At 42.1% G+C, this 24,837-nt stretch overlaps 1 protein-coding gene across 7 annotated transcripts in view; it reads right to left on the bottom strand.

Annotated features, from left to right (window-relative positions):
* Positions 1–24,600, bottom strand: part of LOC125883542 (ADAMTS-like protein 1) — a 122,414-nt gene extending 97,814 nt beyond the window's left edge. For 4 of the 7 annotated variants that reach the window (XR_007448571.1, XM_049567885.1, XM_049567880.1 and 1 more), the window contains exon 1: positions 23,519–23,866. Coding sequence is in view for 6 of the 7 variants with exons in the window: in XM_049567885.1 (XP_049423842.1) it covers positions 23,519–23,575 (57 nt within the window). In the remaining variant the exon portion in view is untranslated. The other 3 variants (XM_049567882.1, XM_049567883.1, XM_049567884.1) reach the window with 3 other exon arrangements.
* Between the last annotated feature and the right edge of the window lie 237 nt (positions 24,601–24,837).

Raw genomic sequence — 24,837 nt, forward strand, 5'->3', positions numbered from 1 at the left:
AAAAAAACTCAAGGCAAGGCATATAATTGGATTTGGCTCAGCCTGAACGTGAGTGTGTGCTCAGCAATGCGGCTGTGTTTGCACAGCTGGAGCGTGTGCCCAGGGTCATCTCAGCAGGGAGCAGGGTTTGGCACCGCCGGGCAAAGCTGCAGTACAAGCCTGCTGAAGAATCACTGGACGCCTCCCTCTCCGTGTCCTTCCCTTTTCAGAAACAGTCAAAAAAGCACAAAGCTTACAGAAGAGTACTGAAAAAACACTGTTACAGCTATGGGAAGACATTTTTATGTTTTCCCACTCCAACTCTGGGGCACACTGACCTGGCTCTTGTGCTGTTCTGGCATCATAATGATACTCACAAAAAATGGTTTCTATCATATCATAAATTGTTACTCAGCTATTTAGGCCTCTTCCATTGGGCGCCAATTAAATAGGTTTGACCGGAGACAGCACAAGCATGCAGCTGATTGAAATGAAGACTGGATATCATTTATCATTTCATGTATTCACCACACTCCATCAAATGCATTAAAAAACATTACCGATGGCTTTCTTTTGAACTGTTAGTGCAGACAGCCCTGATGGTATTACAGTATCGTTGCCTTCCCTGAAGAGCGACCGCATTTCTGCTCTCAATGGGACAAACTTGACAGGCTAGCTGGCTGAGGCAGGTAACTTTCACCCTATGATATGAGGGATCTGTCTCTGAAAACTTGCTGGCTGTGGCTTCAGTTTGTGTAAGAAATGTTATTCTTTCAGAGTGAAGCGCAAACCCCTGGTGGCATGAAACCTAAGAGCATCCAAGTGGTTGGAAGCTGTCTCTCAGCAGCGCTAAATCTACACAAGCTGAGGCACTGAATCAAAGTTCACTGTCAGGAGGAACAGGTAGGACATAAGTGTGTGGTGTGTGCTCTCTCTCTCTCTCTCTCTCTCTCTCTCTCTCTCTCTCCATCCTGCAGGACTATGAAGTTTTAGAGAGATAGATCATGCTCGACTTGCAGTGCTAACACACACAAAGATGGAAGGATATCACATAAATCATTTAGGGTTAGCTTGTGTTACTTACACGCAGTCAGAAGTGGAAAATCTTAAGTTAATATAGTACAGTATGTAGCTACCAGACCCTAAGAACTGAAAATCAGAGGGTCCATTGAGTTTTGGACCATGCACAATGACAGAACAGATAACAGTACTTCTGAAATGAATGGAATAGTATTACACCCCAACATAACAACTGATCTACTTATGGAAATATAATACCATGCTCCTTATCAAAGACATTCAGGCCACCTAAATACCTGAGTAGCTTTGTTACAGATAACCTCAGACTTAAAGACATGGTACTTTAAATACTGGAGACATTTGAGACGCTCAAACCCAACAGTGGCATCTTCAACTCCATTGTGATAGAGATTCTTTGACCATGAAAAGGGTTTCTTTTTTTCTTACATTAAGAAAGTGGCTTTCAAAAAAGGTGCACACCCTTCTTAGAAATTCCTGACAGAATTGACTTGCTCTGGCATCTTGAGTTTCAATCTGATAGCTCCAAAATTGCCTCTGCAACCAAAACCTTCAAAATGTGGTCCAAGCACCCCCTTCCATTGTTGTCGGCGTGTGTAACAGAGATGGCTTTGCATTCTGCGGGTTTCACATTGGCTACAGATATCCAGGTGACACTGAGAGATCCTGAGGGTATATCAAGTCAGGAGGGGGGGAGATGAAACCAATGAAAGTTTCAAGTACGGCTTTATAGTGATCTGGTGCCGCTACCAAACACCCATGTGTGCTCTGGAACAAGGGCATGACCTCTATGAAAGCCTTCATTGCCACAAATCAGTGCACAAGCCAGCCCCAGCTTGTTTCTTTGTCTTTTCGCATGGACAAATGTCCAACCCATAATCAAGGTAAAATCAAGACAATGTTAACATCTCAGTGATGCCAAGAAAACACGATACCCAAATAAGTTGCATTTGGCGCAGTAAATTCTGATATTGATACAGGTGGCCTCCCAAGCTGAACAATGGGTGTTCCAATAACAGATCCCCTTGGAAACTGAACAGCCTGCCCTTGGACGGGATCTCCATTTCTGTTTCCAAGGATTAGAAAACCAACTGGACCCCTGAGATTACCCTGGTGCCCGTAAATGTGATGCCTCTAGCAGGTGGACAGGTAGTGAGCACTCTGTTAATCTTTAAGAGTTAGGTGGGCAGGAAGAAGGGAATTATGGGTCATGGAAAGGACAGAGAAGTAAAGACATGTGCTGGACCGGTGGAGTTGTTTGTTGAGTGACAACAGTGCTACCAGCTACAGTGTTACAGTGATGACGGAGGTGTTTCATTGCTTTTCTTATTTTAACCTTTTTATTTTATTAATTTCTGAGACTATACTGCCACTAGAACTACATGCATGGGTGGATTATGAAACAATGGGGCTCCAGGCATAGATATGCAAAAGGCCCCACCACTTCTCTTACAAAGCAGACATTTTTATGTGGTTTTGTGTCTCTTCTAGCTTAGTTTGTGTCTTTTTGTGGCTGTTTTGCCCCTTTTTGTTTCTCTTTTCATTTCCCTTGCATCTCTTTGTGGTCTTTTTTTTGCCTCTTTGGGGTCATTTTGAGTCTCTTCCTGGTCGGTACGTGATAAGCTGAGTGCCATTTTGCAGATCAAGGCCAGGGGGCCCTGACCCTTTGAGCCCCTGGGTCTATGTCCACTACTGTTAAGTAATCCATCCATGACTACATGCCAAAACTGATCTGCCATTAGTGTGAATTTCACTAATGAAAACTATGACATTATTCATAAAACCAGGCTAAAACTTAAAGTAACTTCTTATTTAGTAACCAAATTTCTGTCAATTTTTCACCAATGAATAAAAACTACATGAAAACAAATGGACAAATGAACTAACTGTTTTCTTTTTCAGAAGTTGAATAAGACGACTGTCCTGTTGCCCTCTGAGCTAGCTAGTTACAGCATTAACGCATTACGTTAAGCTAACGTTAGTTCTTGGAAGAAAAGAGTAACTGATTTCTGGACTGATTGAATCTGTGTTAATGCTAACATTAGTTCTTGGAAGAAAAGAGTACCTGATTTCTGGACTGATTGAATCTGTGTACCAATCAAAATTAAACAAGACGCTGCAACAAAACAGCCAGCATGCCAACATTTACGAAAAGGTAAGCTAGCATTTCTGTATCATTATCAAGAGCAGTGGATGTAATGCTAACGTAACTTTCAGTTGACTGTCTTTTGTGTTCATATGAAGTATAACATATTGTATTTATCAATAGGAACAGCCTCATATTATCTTCAAATTTCACTAGACTAGATAATAGCCAGACTAAAATGTTCTCATTATTCTTTGACTAAAACAAGTTCGGGGCTAACAGTAGCTATGTTTCCATCCAAAAGTGATTAGAATCATTGGGAAATGCGTATTAAAAGAAATACAAATCCTGTGTGTTTCCATTAAATGTACGGACTTTGGTGAAAACTACGAACTCACACGAGTTTTCCACAGAACCGGAAACAAAACAAGTCTCGCATTCTTCTTCTTCTACGTTTTCTGGCGGTTGGCAACCAGCTTGTAAATGCATTACCGCCTTCCCAACCCGGAGTGTGGATTTCACCATGGAGAGAGGTGCGCCACGTCAGGCTTAATTCGAATATAACTGTATCCCCCATTTTGCGAATCAACATTTTTTTGAATCAACCAAAACCCGGCTAAAGCGAGCGTGTTTTAGTTTGTGCGAATCAGGGGATTTTAATTCAAATTTTGGAGTTTCCATCATAATTTCCCGATGCAATGCTTCTAGATGCGCATCTAAACAGGCTGATGGAAACATGGCTATTAATCAAACAGTGGCGTCGCCTGGCCTGGGCATCCGGGGCTTTAGCCCCGAACGTTTTTTCTTAAGCCCCGGATAATTCAACTTCAGAAGAAATAATGATAACTGTACATTAACGAGCCACTAAAGAAGTTGTAGTTTTCAATTTTCAGTGAATGCAACACAGGATGATGTCGACACTGGTTAATCAGAGAGAGGGGTTGCGTGAAGCATCCGTGTTTTATTGGCTGTTATTACAAGGCTCTATTAAATGCTGTATTCTGATTGGTCAGTAGCGGCATTCTGCGGTCTGATATTACTGTGTAATGACCACTGCTAGTAGCAGCTAGCAGCGGCGGGGTTCTATTCCCCTGTCGGGAGTTATTTTCCCAGTATTCACCGGCTCATTATACATTATCCCTTACATAGCCTCGCGTCACCAGGCTCTTCCGGTATCTAAACCGTTGGCGCACTGGAGACGTTTTAGCAACAACACGAAAGATCATGGATATAAGACGTTTTTTCAAAAACAAGGAGGCTGACTCGGCTGAGGCTCACATCTCCGGGGAGCCGTTACCAGAAACAGGTAAATGAATAATTTAAATTCTGTTTATTCCTTCAAAATTATGTGGAACGTGTAGTGTTAGGGGGGCGTGCCGGCGGAGCTGCGTGACAGTCCTCCCCGGTGATAGACGCTCTTAGGCGAGCTGAAAATCCCTGAAGGCTCAGTACGGCTGGCGACTTTTCCCACACATAAATTCAGTGATATTTTTCTCACATAAGTTACCAAAGATACCGCACACAACTACGTAACTGTTATGTCCTTCTAACGTTGCTGTGTGGGTAGAAGTGTTGGCCTTTTTCTTTTTATTGTGAAAGCTGAGCTTTCACAATAAAACTCCCGAGGACTTCCGAAGGGCTGACGAGCGCTGCCGAGCACCTCTATCTCATTTTGCCTTAAACTGACTCATGTAATGTGCATTTTTTGGGGAAAATATGGCTCCTGATATAGTCTGTAGGCATCATCACTCAACTTTTTCACATGGTCTGGTGTTAAAAAAAAAAAGCAAACTAAAAATCGCAAATCATGTAACCTCTAACATTTTTTAAAAATTGAGGGGGAATATGACTTGGCTTCAGTCAAAATATTTACAAAATATTTATTTTTCTTTAATTCCTGTGTTATCTATAAGTGCATCATCCTGTTTCTATCAATATAATATAATTTTATTTTGACACATTTTGAAGTACATGTTGGCAGTATTTGGCTGTAGGCAAGACGCAATAAGGCTCAAGAAAGCATAGAGCTTTTTTCCCAGGTAGGATCCCCTAGACTTCCCTATAAGGTTCTGGGCTCAGCCCCCAATGTTCTCAGTCCCAAGAAACGGCTCTCTAATCAAATGTCTGAAATTCAACAAAAACTAGTGATTCAGTCAAAATACAAACTACATCAAAATCCTGTGAGTGAATCAACATGGCTAGCCATCTAGCCAACTGTCATTATACCTTTGCTCTCTATTAAATAGCCTAATTAATATGAACGCCTTGTTTCTACACAGCTCTGTGTAAGCATGAATCAACCGGAAGACCACTTATTTCTGTAAGAACCTCCATGATGTTCGATGTGTTTGTGGAACCCCACTTTCCTGTTTTTGTTTTTTGTTTTTTTAATCCAGAATTTGCCTCAGGTAGGTTGGAAAAAATTACCTTGAGCAGCAGATTTCAGACAGACCGTATACACTGTGTCACAGCTGTATTCATTCACTTCTTCAGCGTGAAAAGTTCAACAGCATGTTTAGCTAGCTAACACTGGTAGCATGCTAGCTTCGAAACATATACAGTATTGTAGATTATACAAAACCGGTTACAAACTTTACAGGCTAACCTCGTCACTTATTCGTCCCCATGCCTTATTGGTCCAGTTTTTGTCTCTGTACCGCACCATGCACATATTACAAGATTGGACAGCGAAAAACATCCTAAATTAACTTTAATGCCATTTCTGCTGTAGCGTTTTTATGCATCTGTAAAGATATGCATTTCCTTGGATTGATCACCGGGGGCCGTTAAACTATACTGAAACACAAACACAAAACAAACCTGTGTGAAAATTAAGTGTACATCTAAAATTAGTAGCCTACTAAACAAATCTAAAACTCATGTTGTACAAAAACACCTCTTCAGCATCTGTGCTTGGTTTTAACTGGACTCATCGTTTGCCTCTGCGGAAATACAACCACATCATTCAAATTTTCCAAAACCATGACTTGAGTTTTTTTTGTACATTTCAGAATGATTTTTGCAGGGTGTTTTGCTTTCAGTCTTTCTACTTTTGTCCATTTCTATCATCAACTGAAATGTTAATAGGCCATTTATGGCGTGAAAACTCATCTAAAACTCATATTTAGTGGTCACATTCTCTTGGATCAAGAGCTCAATAAATTTAAGAGTAATAAAATGTTTTCCATCTGATGAATAAAAAAAAAAAAAAGACTTTAATAAACTGTGGAGTGAGTTTGGCACTATGAGCTGTGATATTTTCTGGTTCTGAATTTTTAAACTATTATTACTCCGGGAAACCTGTTATTATATCAGGACCGCACCACAGTATGTGTGTTGCTATATGTGCTTTTCACACAGCCACTTTACTGATTTGCAATTTCAAGCAAGTTTTTTAATAGTTTCAGTTGTTTTATTGATTTTTTGTCATCTGAACCTTGGTACCAGAGTAAATCTAACTTTGTTCATATTTAAAAGAGTACTTTGGAATAATAATCAAGTATCTTTAATCGCAAATATCACAACTGTAAGCCTAACAGAGCACAAGAGAGGGACGGAAAGATAATTACTGCCACTGAGCAGCTGACCAAGTGTTTCTGATGAAGTAGAAGAGGATGGAAGCACCACAGGGCTGTGCACACAGCAGGATTATGACAACAGCTGGGTGTGCCTGATATTAATGAGACACAAGTGGTGGATCTGCCCTGATTCACTTGCGTCATCCAGATAACTGGGGCATGCAAGTTAGGTGAGCATCCAGGAGCCAAGCTCTTACGTAGAGTAAAACTCTTCGACTTGCACAGCTGGATCCAACACTCTGACCAATGTAACCTTTGACATGTCAGACAATGATTGGCAGTCACATAGTCCCACCTACATGGGAGTTCTGCTGCTCTGTGCATGTGATTAGTGGGTTCGTTTGCACTCTTAAATCTGGGAACTAACTGGCCGAGCCTCTGCAACAACCTGGATTAGTGCAGCGGAAAGAAAAGCAATCCATCCTCTGCCCTGGATCATCACATAAAAGCAGGGAAATGTCGTTCCAAATTTATCTCAGTGGTTGGAAACTTTGTCAATAACTGGCTTAATGCACATAGGGGGTACGGCTCCAATCAGATACCATGATAAAATTAGGTTGTAATGTTTGTTGAAGTGCACAAAATTTATTGCACAATGACACACTCAATAGATTTAAGGCCAGGTGCAAAATAAGCCTGAGTGCTCCTCGCCCTCTTGAAAACAAACTTGACATGAGAATGTGCTTACCTCTGGGCAAACTGCTACCATATTTCTATTTCTCACTGCGGTGGAGGAAACCATCTTGCCCTCAGTGCCCCTGATCCACACCTTCACACCCTGCACTGCACCGCAGGAAGAAAAGGCGAACTAGAGGGTGGGATCCCTGCGGGGCGTGCACGCACACCTATGGCCTATATGCACGTGCATGCATCGTGCATGCATTGGTCATCTGTCTCTCTTTCTCGCCTACACATTCTGAGTTTGACCTGTAAGGAGCAGGAAGCCTGGGAGCTGAAGTCGGCTAGAGTCAGGAAAAGGGAGAGGCCCGTGAATGAACCCCCAGACCCAGAAGCAGGGCTCAGCAGGAGCTAAGTGAGTCAGCCAGTGGGCATGCAGGGCCACACTGCGGAGCTAAGCCGAAACTATAAGCGTTCAAAGATTAACAGGAGGAAATGAAACAGGGATTTATGATCTAACAATACCTTCACCCTGCTCGCTGGGCTTTCTTAATAAGCTCAAGACATACATCAAATATGTCAAGCAGATAAAAAAAGATAGACAATAAAATGAAAAGATAGACGTGGAAGCTCACACTTGCATATTTACTTTCGATGCAACCCAAAAGATAATGGCATGTTGGAGCAAGAACCACCTAAGGTTGCATTACAGACACACATGGATGCACAGATAAAAGCGTGCAAGAAAAAAAGCTCAAGACAAGCGAGACAGTTTTGGCACACATTGTTGAACATGAACCTACATCCTCCGCTGCACCTCAAGGCGGTGTGTCTGTCTGACACACCTGCACACAGCAGCGGATCCAGTTACTTAACAGCTGGTGCAACATGCAAATAATAACTCTATACCTCTGCTTTGATTCATTACTCTTTTACTTTTTAAGTCGCTAAACTACCATGAAGAAAAGCTCCACCTTGCTTTACTGTAGCTGTCTTTCAGTATCACCGTGGTCTGTAAACCTAAATGTTTTGTTAGCATTGCCCAATTCCACATCTGTTGTATAAATTAGCGGTCTGCAAGCTCAGTCTGGTTTTAAAATATTCCCCTGCAAAAATATTTGTTGTCAGCCTAGATTAAGCCGCTGCAATTACAACCACATATTGTAATATTAACGCCAGGCGTGTGAGCATCATTCAATATGAGGTGAGAGACTGGCATTTTGTTAGCTTTGGGCAAGTGCAATAAATTCCAAACCTGTTATGCGAAAAAAAGGCAGGTTGCCAGTTACATTTAGGTGGAACTATAATGCGCTCAGACAAAATGTTGCAGTGATTGATCGACCAACTGTCGTGAATTTGGCTTTCTCGTTAACATGTTGTGTGCTGTGGGAAAACTCACCAGTCAGTTTTTTACAGATTTATTCCAATTACATTATGCAGTTTGTTTTATGGTAAGGTTTTATGTCACCTCTTCTGGATACATGGGCCTATTTGTCTTCTCGCTGCAGTCTGCAGAGTCTGTGGCAGTTTCAGTAAAACACTAACAGACTCAAACGTTAAAGTAATCTAGGTCCATGCACTTTTGGTATGAAAAACAACAAATCTAATGTGCAAAACATTTACAAAATTATTATTGGCAGAATAATTCATCACATCTAACTAAATTGGATGGTGAATACAGAACAAAAATGACTTCCATTTGACCGTGATCAAGGTTAATAGACAGGCAGGAAATGGGAGCTTGATGGACAGATTAATGAAGCATACACTGAGCTCACCAGAGCAGTTTGTGTAAAGAGTGCAGATCAGATAAGATCAGAGCATTACTCATCGCACTCTGTGGGTAAGTGTTTAATCACCGAGCACTGATGTGTACTAAACTTTCTTTTTTATTACATTTGTTGCGTAGTTTTGCTGTAATAAATTTTATTCAAGACTGCATCCTTACATTTTTTTTCTTTGATAAGCGCGTAGACATCTCTATACTTCATTAATTCACCATAACCATACAAATAACTAATTAGTTCCAGTAGTCCACACAGCTCTTTATTAGTCTAACTCGGGGAAAAAACCAGGTGATCCCTTCACGTAGGCTTACAGCTAATGTAGGAGGCTGGAAAAGTAAATATAAGTTAGACATAAATTAGAAAACTTTGGAGTTACTGGGGAGCACACTTCTTCTCTTTTAGTGGAGGGTAACCACTTTCCCACACACAAATTTGCATTTCCTACAATAGCAAATGCATGACCTACCCTATTCATCTGTATTTGTGCACTTTTTCTGAAAGCTTGCCAATACGGACAAAACGGACCAGTACCACCATAGATCATGGGGGCAATGTAGCATAATTCAAGCAAGATATGACCATAGGAGACGACATAGAAATTTAAATAATGGCGGAACGGAACAAATTGGTAATAAAATGAAAATAATTCTCCGTCCAAGTCAGAATGTAACAGTTTATGGCCGCACAGATCAACACCATCAGCAACGCTGCCTCTGTTTAAAAGTACAATATTACCACCTCCTCCACTGTCGGCTCATTTGTTTTTGTTTTTGTTTTGGCTCTGCCCTTTAGTGCCATCTGTTGGCTGTATCTATGCAAACATAAAAAACACATGGAAGTATGATGGCAGTGACATTTACAGTGTTTGAAATAGACCTATCTATTTTTGTACGTAAAGGGAGTATAAATGAGTCTTAACAGTAACCGTACGGTAATGTTAGCGACATCACAGTTCTCGGCGTTCATGCAGTCATCCTACTACAGATTGTGGTGTTTTTCAAGTGGTTTAACTTGTTGTGCTTTGCGGCATAGACACAAGTCTTGTGCATTCTTTGCTTGTGATATATTCTCTCTTGGTTCAGGTAATGTCTGCTGTCAGTCAACCTGGTGAAGGCAGTTTGGCCAGCCACTGTGCTCAAAGTTCCCCAGGAGCTGCTGCTGACAGACAGCTACTTCTGTTGATGGAGAGGCCAAATGAAGGTTGGAGTCGATGTGGATTGAAAACTAGCCTACTATCTCCATGGTGACATTAGCAACATTGTCAATCACTAAATATGACATTGTCCGTGATGTGAGAAAATTCTCAAGGTGCACAACATGAAAGACAAGTGTTGAGCGAAACTTTTTTTTGATCAAAATATGTAATTTTTGTTGCGGGACACTCATCAAAAGTGTCAAGTGCCCTGTCATAAAACAGGTTTTACTCATTTTGCCTGAACCCAACCAACCCAACCAACAAAGGCAACAAGTACAAGCCAATCAGAGGGAGAGTCATGCGCATCATGGCTTTGCTATCCTAGGAAACGCAAACTCACTTCAAACGCCTCCAGTTCCAGTGCCAAGCATCGGAACATTCTGTCCGCTGATCGCAGAGACTAAACTAATCTAAGTCACTCTCCCCCCTCCTGTCAAACTAATCCTGTCTTAAAATCTTCATCCTGTTAGTGTCATACATTTTTTCCTCTCTGATTATCTCTTTTTCTCCATTCCCTTATTGTTTTTCACCCCACTACCACCAAAAAAAAAAGTTCTCGAAGGCTGTGCATATTTGGCACAGACCCGGTTCCCTCTGATCATGTAATGATTTGCCCGTAACGATTACTCTCTCATGCGATGATAGAGTGGTTTGTACCTGTCCTGCAGAGAGCTGCAGCCAGGCACATTCCTGCTTCGCCCTCCTGCCAATCAACGTCAGCTAACGCACTGACACACACGCATCTTTCACCAACTTAAACATACAAAAGGGTCTTGCTCACTCTTTGTACTGATACACACACAGCCTGCCATTGTTTGTCAGTGAAAACATCCCTGTTTTCTCTCTGCGTCAGTCAAAATCCAGAAAGCCTCTCCCTCATTCCATCTTCCTCGCGCATAAACAAAACAAGTCGACATTAAACTGAATGTCTTTGATGAGTGGTGAAGTTCACCTCAGGCATTATGTCACCTTGTTTCGCAATTTAATGACATGATTTCCTCAAGTTTTATCAAAATCTATTTAGTGGTGTGAAGTTAAAATGATGTAGCATGCACCTGGAGTAAATACTGTCTGAAATATTGAGTGTGACAGATGAACAGACAGATGTTTCCCTGCAGGAATTTAAAATGTCAGCACGTTTATCAAATGAGATGTTATTTCTTGGGTTCAGGAGCAAGAATTCACTGATCTTCCATTCTGGGTAACACTTTTTATTTTGACCAAAATAAGAACAGTTTTTGCTTGGAAACCACTTCAAGTTTGAGTGGAGAAACTAAGAGGGAAAACAGAAGTAGTGAATTATGGTTAGACTGAAAAAACAAACATGCAAAAAGAATAATTACTTAGCTGAGGCATGATTTGGGATCTCTGCTGAGTGGTGCTAAATACTGAATAGCTCTGCTTCGCCAAACATATTAAACAAAGCTGTTTTAAGACATTTCAGACAGTCGTAGCAAGGCTGCAGTTATTAGAAAGTTACGGATGAAACCATAGCTACTTAATCTATAGGTCTACACATGGAAAATTAATCAGCATCTTTTAAAAACTATTTTTGTTTTACCCAGTTTCAAAAATGTAGGATCTTTACTTTTCATGCTGTTAGTTGAACACAACAAGAGGTTGTCTGAGGCTCTTTTGATTGGCAAAGGTAATTATGTGGTAACAGATTAATCAAGTATAAAAGCAATCATTAGTCACAGACTTGACATGGTTCCCAACCAGCAGTTTTTCCCACTGATCATTCTGTATCCCCTCTCTGAATTCTAAGGTTTTTGCGGGTCCCTGAACACAGCGCACACAGAACTTAATGTGAGTTGATTTTTACTCAGCAGCAGTTCCTTCAGTTTGATTTGCGAGGTGAAGAATTCATCAGTCAGTCAGTTTGTGGTCGGATCGATTAGAGCTAATCAGATTTGATCAATGACTTAGAGGAGCAGCTGCTGCAGAGGCGAGTGAAAGCAAACTTTTAGACCCAGTGCTGGACCACATGCTTCCGTGCGAACGCAGCCAGTTTCATCTAAAATAGGTTGGAAAAATAGATGGATGACACTAAAATGAAAGCGCTAGTGTTCCAAGAGTTAGTGCGGTCTATGTCTATATGAATTAATGAACGCTTAAGTTTCATTTTCACTGTGCCTGGCGTTCTGCTGCTCCATCTGTGCCCAGAGTATGCTCAGCGCTTCTAAAGTGTTGCTCTGAATAAATGGACCTGCACTTGCAGGTCTAGTTCTAGTCTTCCGACCACTCAAAGTGCTTTAATACAACATGTCACATTCACACACACATTCACACACTGGTGGCTACCATACAAGGTACCACCTGCTACTCAGTTTACCATCGCACACACTCACATGGTGATGAAACAGCCATCAGCAGTGATTTGGGGTTCCATATCGCCCAAGGATTCGTCGACATGCGGTCTGGAGGAGCCAGCGATCAAACCGCCAATTAGTGGACGACCCACTCTACCTCCTGAGCCACAGCTGCCCTGCACAGTATTCAACAGCACTCCTAATGAATGGTCCAGCTCCAAAAACAGGAAATCAATATGTAGCGGCAAGTGCTAATATCTTGGCGGGCCGCCACATATAAATACATATGGGGAAACCCTGACCTGTGATCACAAAATAAATCTGAGGGGCCATGAGATTATTAAGAGGGCAGGAAAGAAGAAAAATAATATTCTGCTTCTCATATTAAGACTTTTTTCTTGCAAAATACTGGACTGTTTTACTTCAACTCCAACAGTTATTGAGATCTAAAAGGTTTAAAGGTGAACATTATTATTTTATTCTTCTATCTTGTGATGAGGGAATTCTGCTTCATATATACCTTTCCAGTAACCTCTCAACAAGACCTCTGGTGCATCATATTTTGATACATATCAATTCTCAACTCCTCCCAGATCTAGATGCAGAGTGTGTCGAGAGACCTTGTCAATAGCTTTAATAAGAACAGTCAACATGGAGTCAGACACATGCTAGGTCTGTCTCTCAACATTAAGCTTAAATAATCTGAACATACAGTTTGGGATCTTTCATATGGAGCCGAGTATCCAGTATCTGTCATATCATCGAGGTGGCTTCACAGGCCACCTGGTCACCACAATCCCAACTATTCCAGCTATGGAGCAAATCATGCAGAGATGAGAGAAGAAACTGTACCGATAACACAGACGGCCTTATTTAAAAGGAGCATTACTGTATGTCCTGCTGACGAGAAGGAGGAGCGGTGAAAATGAAGGGTGAGTGACATGCTCAATGTCAAATGTGCACTTTTCCAGGTCACGGTTGCCAAATACTTTTCAAGCTGCATACCTGTCATCACCGAGACAGGAGGAGAGGTGGGGGCGGGGAGGGGGCGGGGGAGTGCTGAGAGGATTCGGACTACACAGATTCACGACAGATTCAAACAAGCTGGGCGCATTTGAGACTGCATTTCTGCGTGTGGTACATGTCTCCCCTGGAGAGACACCAGCGTGGATGATGTCACCACACAGAGGTATGCTGGGACGGAATTCCACAGTGGTAACTTCAAATGCGACGCCACAGTGAGACAAATGCCATCAGTGAGCCACAGACCGTAAAACAACAGTGACCTGCGGGTGCATTTTTCTTATAGGGGTAATTATTTTCAGAGGTCAAACATCAATCATTGCACAACATACAAATAACAAGACTGCACAGGCTTTTTGAAAGCATAAAAATTTGAATGAAGGTCATTTAAAGTTCACAGTCAAGTTCACTTTTAGTTCAGACCTGCCTCTGGAGTCAAGGCGCTACCTCTTAAACCAGTAATTTTGGGTAACCAAACAAACTTAAACCCGACGATGGATGTTTATAACAAATCTTGATCATACACATATCTGAAATTGTTCTGCTTGCACTATAACAAATCTCCTGGGATCACTGTATATTTTAAAACAGCCTTTATTTTCCATGACTTACCATTTTCCACCTCACACTCTTATAAATAACACATAAACACACTTAAAATACACTTTGTACTTTACACAAACATGCTCCAAGACCACACAGATTCCCCAGGCAAGGGCTTCCTCAAAAGGGGAGACCCAGGCCGCTTCACAGGGGCCAGAAAGTCTGTGCTGCGGCCGCTGTATCTGTGCTGTGTCACTGCTTAGCACACTGTGTGTTTGTGTGTGTGCTGGTGCTTTTCATAGAGGACACTGTGGCCTAAGTAATCCCTGTGAGCACCCTGGGAATGGTCCCATGCTCACACTACACACGCACAGTCACAAGACTATAGACACACACTCACACACACACCTTTGGTAGTAAGTAACTTAATCTATTTACTCAAGAACTGTACTTAGTGCCATTTTGAGGTTCTAGTCCACTTGAATCAGGCTAGCTGTATCCCCCTGTTTCCAGTCTTTATGCTAAGCTAAGCTTATTAAGGAAGCCACGTCAGAAAATTTTCCACTGGTTATCAAACTCCTGACAACACCAGTGCTGCAGATTACACCAGAGTAGGGGTGTTGTGACATACTTGTATTAATGATAACCATGATATTTGAAAATGAAATTTTAAAATCATGATAATAATACACATATCATAATATCATATAAATAATCCAGCCCATCTTAAATCATTTCTGTTTCTTTCTGTTTTCACTTGGTCGCCCTTCCCCAACGCCATCTGGTTCTCTTTTCACTATCTATTAAGTGTAATTGCAGCTTTTGTACAAGTTTGTAGCTACAGTTATGGTTACAGGCTCTCTGTACTTCTATTTTGAGTGAAATTCATTTGCCAAAAAAGAGGCAAAATGCACTATAAACAAAGTTATAGATAAATATGATTGATAGAGTCCTGTCGGTCATCCAGTTTCCCTTTTTGAATGACGGATACAGAGAACTGCCACCTCCTGGTATGAAGACTTACTTCCTCTGACACAGGAGCAGAACATACGTGCTAGTTGGCCATTGGCTGTAGTCATTGTGACGTATTCAAGTGCAACTTTTTGGCCAAGACACAGTCGTGACAGCTGGCTGCCTTCTTTGTCACTAGTTGTTTGATGTCAGTTTGATGTGTCTGGGCCTTAATGTAATCGGTGTGTAATCGCAGTTTGCTCCAACACCATTGAAGTCCAGTAACACCAACCACTGTGGCAAAAAAGCTTATCAACCGTAGCCATATATTTACCAGACAGATAAGACAGTTGTCGTGATCTTCTTATCTAAGAAGAAGGTGAATATTTCCCAAAATGTTGGACTGTCGCTTTAGGTTTCCATTCCTGGCTGAGCTGGCTGATAGCTGTCACCAACAATGTCATCCAACACAGTCAACTGTGTTATGTGTTTGCATCACTTCTGGGAATCCCCTGCGCATACACTGTTTACACTGTTTGATCTCAATATGGATACTCCACAAACAACAATGAAAACTATTACGTACATAGGGAGGCAAATACAGAACATGAACACATGAAGTGGGTTTTGCTTGATACATGTCAGCCATAAACAGCATGAAAAATGGTCCACATGGACACTTAGGCATGCACATTTACACAGAGATCCACACACCATGGAGACACACACCTACTTTGCGAGCACGCATGATTACACGCTCATCAATCTGCTCCTGTGGGCGTACGCATAGTAATCCTAATAACACATCATTTGTAACAGGGTCTCTAGTGTTTAGTCGTGGCGGCTCAGCATTTACTCAAAGCACATGTGGCCATGGGGGGAAGCAGATGCAAGAACACCAGAAAGCGTCATTAGCCTCGCAAACATTCGCCGCGGCCAGCCGTGGAGACCGCATCAGACAAGCAGCACAGCAGACCCTTAGTCAATCATGTCTCCACTGGATTTAGCTGTCCATCCTCACACATAACCTTTCTCACACTCCTATGCAGCCTCCATTTACCAAAAGGAGAGAGGTCAGTGAGAGAGATAACCGATCTAGTATTTGTTTTTCATGGCTGTCAACCAGTCAGTGGATCTGGAATTACTGCATCCCCATTTTCTCCAAGAAGCTGCAGTTGAATATTTATGTTTTACTTTCCAACTTTATGCTGGTGGCTTTGTTTTACATTACTCCTGCTTGGCCTTTTGCTCTCCGTGTACACTTCATACAACTCTTCCACTCTCACTCCATCAATATTGCTCCCTTTTTCCTATTTCTACATACATCTTTGTCTCTGAGTGTGTCCCCCTCTCCTTGTGCTCTCTCCTCAATCCGCATCAATATCACTCCATCAATATTCCACCCCTTCTTTGTACTCTCTAACGTGGCACTCGTCTTATTTTCCCTGCGCTTTATTTAAACCTGTTCATTGAGAAATATGTTATTAAATTTTATTATTTTCTTCCTGCTATGTTCATAGACTGTATAAAAAATAATGGGTGTAGCCACCATGACATCACCCAATGGTTTGTGGACTCCCGTTTTGAAGCCTTGAGTTTGGCATTTTGGAGCCAGAAGTGACCGTATCTGGACAAGAGGGTGGAGCTATGGAGGAGCGAGGGGTGGATTTGGCTCATAGACTGTGGTGACGCCGCACAAACAGTCTGTCACTCAAAGAGGCCATGACCTTTGACCTGTATGCCATATCATTTTTCATAATTACACATCAATTCCTTGAATCCTTATTAGAGTTGGGCATTTTATGTAACTTCTATATATAAATACTTGTGACTACTTGAAATTCATTTATTGAACAACCAGGTCTCAATTAGCCTGTTAAGCCGTAAATTCAAGGTTAACATAAGAAAATTCAAACTTTCTGTCGCTGCAGTCAACATGACATAGGTTAAACACAGCACATCAGCGTCTGGGAGACATTCAACATCTGCCCCGGTTAGCATGAGCTAACACAGCAGCAGAGGCTAGCATCCAACAGTGAGCCATTTAACAGACCCAGAAAACTCACACTGACACCAAAACGGTTCGACCTGGCCGTTCAGTAATTACAGCCATTTAATGCAAACAGTTAGGCCTGTCACTGTGTGTGTGTGGGTGTGTGTGCATGGGCAAACTCTCACCAACTGTACTCCTGTAGCAGAAGTCACATGATGGACACAGAGAGCCAGCAGGGCAAGGAGGTACTGAACAAAGTAATACACTGCACACAGCTCTACAATGAAATAAGATTTCACCCATTTAAATAGTAAATAAAAGATATAAAAGCTATGTTCACATGTGGGAGGTTGGGCAGCGATTTGAATAGTTGAACAAATATTGATGTCCAAATCAAGTACTTCAGTACTCATGCCCTTCCCTAATACTTATGATTTCATGTCCTCAAAAAACGAAACTTTTTTTCTTTCGGTCCTAATTTGACTTCATTATTAAAGGGCCAAAGCTTAACCATTGTCTTGCACATTTCTTAGATTCTTCTTCCTGCCTTGGTTCTCCTTCTCTACCATTCATTTTTGCCTCCAAAATCCTCCCTCTTCCTTCTTTCCTTCCTCTTTCCTTCCCTCTGCAGAGTCTGATCTCGCTTCCTCTCTCCTGACAATCCTCCCCAGCACTGTTTCGACACACACACCTCCTACCTGCCCTCCCTTCTAATTAGGCGTCACAAGAGGGGCCCGAGTGCTCCCTCTCCTCTCTCGTTAGCACCACTCCCCGGCACTCCCGCTGCAATCCCACCCTGGGATGGATCTGAGGTCAAGGCCGGGGCAGAACAGAACAGACAGAGCTAGACGCATGTGCTCAAGCCAAGGCAGAGCGGCTCGACTGCGAGGTTCTGCTGCTTTTGAGATTGGTTGTGTGTGAAAAATGTGCAAGCCAGATGATGTGCGGAGGGCGCCGGCTGCTGCAAATGAAGTTTGAGCTGGCGTCCAGGAACACACAACAGGATAAAACAACAACGCTCAATCACGCTGACGGAAGGGACGTGGGCTCGCTGCAGATGGAGCCCAAGATGTTTCATCAGAGGAACAGGATGCCAGAGGGTCGGCTTTCAAGCCCGGCAATGACAAATAAACCTCACGGAGAAGGAACAAATACATTCACAAGGGGCTCCAGAGGAAACAGAGAGGGGATAGAGGGCAGCCACCTGCAAAATCACAATAGAGCTGACTATCTGTGATGGGCGTGAGACCTGCAGAGGCCATCACTACTGAACTGGACACAAAAAGTCCCTCTGCTGTAATGTTGCCATCTGCTGGCAGCTCTTTATCAATGCGTGACAGCAGTCTGATATAAAATCAGAGTTTTGCAGAGTGTGTGTGTGGCACAATAAGACATATTCCATTTCCAAAGAGCCACATGAAACCACAAAAACTCATTATGCTTTTTGATATTGAAGTCTGAACATAATGCCCTCTTGCATACATAACACTGCAACATGACTCCAGCAAGTTATGCCATTTACTGGCACAGGCTGCTTTGGGCAGTCAGTCACAGCATGTTATTAGAATTTGGCATCAAGTGATTGAGAGGCAAACAACACTATCAAGTTCCTCATGATTTTGGAGGGGAAACGGCAAAAGCCATATTCTCCGTTCCACATCTTTTCAATTTTCACATGGCCTGGTTTGTAAATCAGCTCCTCATGTTAAAAAGACTTTGACATTTTGGGAAATGCTCTATTTTGCTTACTCACTGAAAATTTGATAAGAAAATTGATACCAACCTCATGTCTGTACGCTAAATTTTAAGCAAGGGCCAGGGGAAAATACATGCTGTTCAACATGTTATATCTCGTTTGTTTAATCCACACAAAAACTGAACTCTAAAGACAACATTTTAGAGCCAGGCTAAACATTTCCCCATTTCGATTCTTAATACTATGCTAAGCTAACAGTCCAAAAGTCCTCGCTCCCCTAGGCTCAGCTCCAAATTTAGCATGGAGACAGGGGAGTGGTATCAATCACCTCAGCAAATTTTTGCCGAAAATGAAATAAGCACATTTCCCTGGATATAATACCATAAATTTGATGAAGAATTAGGATCAGGAGTTAAAGACAAAAACACTCTGTCAAGTTTCATCTGCTGCTTCACTCGGAGCAAGTGTCACTACTGGGATTGTCAAAAAGGGGGGGAACAGTGTTTCATAAAATACAATACCAGAGACAAGCTCATCATCTGGAACAACAAGCCAGGTCTAATTTTATATATTCTTCTCAGGCCATGCCCCATTGGTGGAATCCCTGATTGGGGATTTTGTATTTCTACAATGGCTTCTTTGAACTGAAGGACATTCAGGATTTTCAATAAAGTAAAAGAAAAAACTACAAATTGGAGATGAGTGGTAGATCTTAGCCAAGCTATTGGCTTAGTGTAAATACTGTTGAAACTGAACTTTCTTTGGGACTCAACATCCAATAGAAGCTGCCATGTCTTGTTCTGTTCTGCAGGACTTTTCCTTCATTGGCCCACTGAGAATGGAGTGAAGCTACTTCCTTTTGGCCCAGCTCTATGGGGATGAATGCCTGCTCTCTGGATTTCCACTACTGGAAAAGCAGCATCCCAGCACACCTGAGTAGGAAACACAGGAAACAGTGCAACTGTGCCAGGAACACTAAGAGCACTAAATGAAAAGTGAAACATTTCGCGGCGGGTACCTTGGCAATTTATGCAAACATGAGTACCAGTGAATTTTGGCCTTGGATTGAGAGTAACATTGCACACATACACTTCCACACTAAGCAGCTCTGGGTCTCACTCCAGAGATTAAGCCCAGATGGGAACAATGAGATGAGTATGAAGGCTTTTGCAGCGTAACTGAAAACACTCGCGTTTGTTAACGCACTCCAAAAACTTGCTCCATCCATCCATCACTGGCCAGATGTTCTCTGAAGCCCTTTCCTTTTCTCCTCAAGTGGGACCAATCCCTCTCAAAATTAATTCACTTCCCATTCCACTTGCGTCCACAACAAAGGCACTCATGAAAGCTAATTGGATAGTTTGTGATCTTTACGATCGAGCAATCAAGCCAGGGAGCGTGTTTCGGAGAACAAGAGATGTTGTTGTTGACGGATGATCACTTGGGACCATTTGCACGCCGTGACCCCACTTAATCCTGCCATTAGACCCCAAAGCTTCCCCATCCTGAGGACTTCAATACACTCTGCTCGCTGCATTAAGACTCTGAGAGGGACCATTTCCTTGAATAAACATTAAAATCTGTTGCTTTTGCGGCTAATTTCCTTTTGAATTCCAGCTGAGTGTGGCAGCCATGCAATGTGATGAAGTCTGGCAACTGACTTAAATGCTTCACATGTCGAAGACAATAAACCATGTCGTTTAGCAATAACTCCCAAAAGGGGAGCAATTTCACCCACTTCAATAGTGATACCATTGTCACAGTGTGTTTGATGTGTTTTATTTGCAGCAATTATTTTAAGAAACTTAACCCAATATATTAACCTGAACTTGTGTTTAAACAAAAAATTTAAACGGAGCACAGACCGAATTTGTTTTTACAATATATCTCTGCAACTGACCAATTACTATTTCTCTGGCATGCTAACAAGCATGCTCTACAGTTTCTGCCCGGGCTTTGACCCGGAAGTCAAAAGCATTAAATGCGTAAAAGAAGAAGAGAAAATAATAAAAAAAAAGTGTACAGCAAGTACAAAATGTACAGAGCTGTATAGTACTACTCCACCATGATACCAGTTTGCTGCTAGCTAACCGTAGCTAACTTGTTTATTGTTTGGTCTGTGATGTAATAGGTCAACCGGAAACAGGTCCACAACAAGCTGGAAAGGAGGCCTATCGCCACCTATCGTAGCGGAGTTGGACATACTTCAGTCAACAAACAGACTCCCCTCCCATGCTTGTATACTAGGACCAGAACAGTCGTCCAATTAAATGGCCTAGTCAAGATGTAACCGTAGCTCGACTTATCTGTGCATGTAAACGTACTGACTGATATTTCTCTCCTGTCTTTTCCTGCTTCAAAACAAAAGCATTTTAATATCACATATAAGCCTTTAATGTGAAACTACTTATGTAAGTTTGCGTTAGACAAGCTAGCAAGCACTTTCAACAATTTGTATATGTAGCCTAGACATTTTCTGCACTTTTTAACACCTGATAGTTTTGAAACTTCACACAGACAGAATTCATTTTATCACAAGTTTAACAAAGATTGTCTTATTACCAAGAAATTTTTTAACAATTTAAAAAATACGACAGGCTAGCTATGTTGTTTGCTCGTCTTAGCTTACACACCTTCATATGTTGCAAACAGAGAACCTCAGATTTTCTGGGGGGAAAATTACATTATTGTTCTGAGTTTAGGGCAGTTTATTTTGGTCTTTTTGCATGAAAGCATACAAAAAGGATTTGCTTTGCTCCCTCACCCTGGCAGGTGCCAAATCACAGTTAACAGGATGAACCTTGGTGCTCAGAGAGATGCTTGAGTGTCTTTGAGGGCACAGCCTCCTGTGTACACAACCACCTTTAAATCCTCATCCAGCAAAAGAGGAAAAAAAGTGTTTCTGGAAGGTTCCACTTTGCTGCACAAATCAAGGGAATAGAGCGAGAGCAACAAGACCCTCCAAGAATCACTTGAGGTATGTCATTATGTCACCCACAAAGGAAGGTCTATTCCATTTAGGGTTGGAGCCACAGGCCATTTGGCCCACACACACAAGTCACACAACTTCAAGCAGCCATACACACAAATATAGTCTCATTCTTCAGTTGAATAGTAATGCAGAGACTTTGACCTAAGAGGAGAGGATGAAAAGAAAAGGGCCACCGCATAGCAGACCCCAGGAGGCAGCGCTTGTTGATCTCTGTCTGTAACAAAGCACTGGGTCACTCTGGTGTGTGTGAACAGATAGATGTCCAGTGCTGACTCATGCTTGCACAGATGGGAAAGCTTGTCACGACCACTTGAGCACAAAACAAAGTCATTATGCAGTCTCAGTATGTGACAGAGACACAAAACAATCAAAACACCACCAGTTATTGTGACAGAAGTGAGTGTGAGGGCGTGTATTTCAAACACTCTGGACTCTGAGCTGAACAGCTCATGGAGTTGAATACAAGCATTTGTAATGTACTTTCAGCACAGACAATTTTCTGTTAATATGGGAGAGTTAAGGACAAGTCGTTTATACTCTTCAGATAATCATGAAAACATAATCAAAGGTCTCACATCAGCTGCTTCACATTGATGCTCACAGTAAGTCTGTGAATGTGCCAATACATGATTTTCCTCCCAACAGGCCTATTTAAACTGTAACATAATCAGGTCAGCACTGGACAGTGGCCTGGAAAAGAGTTGCAAAGCCTCAAGCGCTTCTCTGTCACTGACATTCACTGATTACAGCATCTACATGCTCAGCGGGGCTATACGGCAGCCAGGGTGTCTAAAGCCCCAATCACCTTGAGGTGCTATTAGCACCTGTCGTGGTCATTTACACATGCTGACAGTGGCATCCCGCCCCTCTGTTTGAGTCCTAAAATCTGTCTGCAGGCCAAACAACTGCTTTGTGTTCCAGCTAAAACTCTTGCTCAGCTCTGTGCAGCATGTGTCAGCTTTTACATAACTTTGCCTTTACGAGATAACGCGTAAAAAGTATTCCAGTAACGATTAGCGTTAGCTGAGCGTGCTGATTTCAGGAGTTTAATTCAATGCCAGACTGATAAGCTTTGACCTTTCAGAGGATGACCCATGCGGTCTCTATTAAATTTCAGGTTTGACATTGCAAGGTAAAAGGAGGGACTCAACTCCAGAGGGCTGCAGTATATCAGTTACATAACACTTGAGATACACAGCAAACAAACCCACATTCATCACAGTATTTGAGTACATTTAAACAATCTCTAGTTTTATCAATTTCTTGTTAATAACTGCTTGTCGTTGATACCTTATGACAAGACATTTCAATGCACACATACTTTTCCTCATCTCATCCACTTTGCACTGCTGCAGCATCACTGGAGGAAGAGGACGACCACTGAACACTTCATCACATCCCAAAATGACATTAAAATACTAGTAACTGACAATAATGGCTCCTGTATATACCTGTAGAATTGGATTATATACAGTATGGATATAATAGAAATGTCACTTAGGTCCCAGTTGAGTTACAATAGTAAGTTTACCTTTACAGACATTAGACAGGTCAGACTTAAAGAACCAGCTGTCTCATTTCTGTCTTAGTAAATTTAATAAAGTGGGCTTTTTTTGAAGATAACTGTCAAAATATCTGCGGTTTCGTGGTGCGTCAACTTCTCAAACGCATCTGTGACGCGCCTTCCTCGCGCACATGTTGAATGACTGAGTTCATTTAAAGCTTACCTTCACACACGCAGCGAGAAGAAGCAGTCCAGTCGTGAACAAGCAGCCCCCCGTCATCTCTGACGCTGTAACCTCAGTGTAATGTCAAACTGTGGGGAGACAGTTGTGACTGTCCGCTCTGTGTCCGTCTGTCCCAGTCTGTCCAGTCACTCAGAAAGAGGTCTGCTCTCCTCTCCGCGCTGCGCTCCGGCTCCAGTTCACATACACACACACACACACACACACACACACACACACACACACAGAGGGGGAGAGGGAGAGGAGAAAAAAAAGGTAAAAGTCAGCCAAGAACTGCCGGAGACGACATGACACTTCACGGTCGCTTCCAGATATTTTGTTCCCCCAGCAAACACGTTGCTGCTAAATTTATGTTTGCATACCAGGCGTGCGTCAGGAGAAGGGGCTCACCCACCTTACATTCTTAAAGAAACACAGTCCCGGGCCGTGACGCGCTCAGAGGCTGCTCGCGCACACATATGCGGCGTTTGAGCGATGCTTGGTCGAGTCCACGCGCTGGAAAGTCAGGTTCTTATGAAATTTGATCCCATTTGTGTGCTCAGGTGTATGTCTAATCTTGTTTTCATGAAGGAAGGATAAAAGCAGGGTCTTCTCAGGTCAAGGATAACTTTTTGAACTCATGAAAACCTTGATAATTGTATTGTAGTGTAGCACAATGCCTTTATCCATGGAGACTTCAAGTGGCCGCAACAGGACTTTGGTCTGGAGTTGTCAAAATCATATACGTGGCTCATATTCTTGCATTACTGAACTTAAAACTGAAACTTTAAAGTAATAGTTGTACATTTTTGGGAAATCCACTTACTTGCTTACTTTGAGATAAATAAGAAGGTTGATACCACTCTCACATTTGCAAGGTAAATACGTAGCCAGAGCCAGCAGCTACCTAGCATTAGCATAACTTAGCTCAGAGACTGGATATGGGAAATGGCTAGCTATGGCTATGGCAGGAAACCACTATTTGCTATATATTGTAAGGTAATGGCATCTTGAGCTGGGAATGAAGTTGCCTACCTCTGTGTGATGTTATCCAAACTTCTCTGTGGTTTCTTGTAGTAAGCCGGTCAGCATGTTAGTGTCGTAAACTGTAGGCAATAATAAAGTCGGACAACATGACAGCTCCCCAAAAATGAAGCATCTCTATCACCCCCTGGTGGCGGGCTGTAGTATCGGTCATAAAGCCCACCCCCTCTATGTTAGCAAATCAAAGTACAAGTCAGTGTTTTCCTAAAAATGTTATCTGTCATTTTTGATAGCTCTTATCATGCTGCTGTGTGTTTAAGTGTTTGTTTTTCTGATAT

Source organism: Epinephelus fuscoguttatus, linkage group LG23 (assembly GCF_011397635.1).
Source record: "Epinephelus fuscoguttatus linkage group LG23, E.fuscoguttatus.final_Chr_v1".
NCBI lineage: Eukaryota > Metazoa > Chordata > Actinopteri > Perciformes > Serranidae > Epinephelus > Epinephelus fuscoguttatus.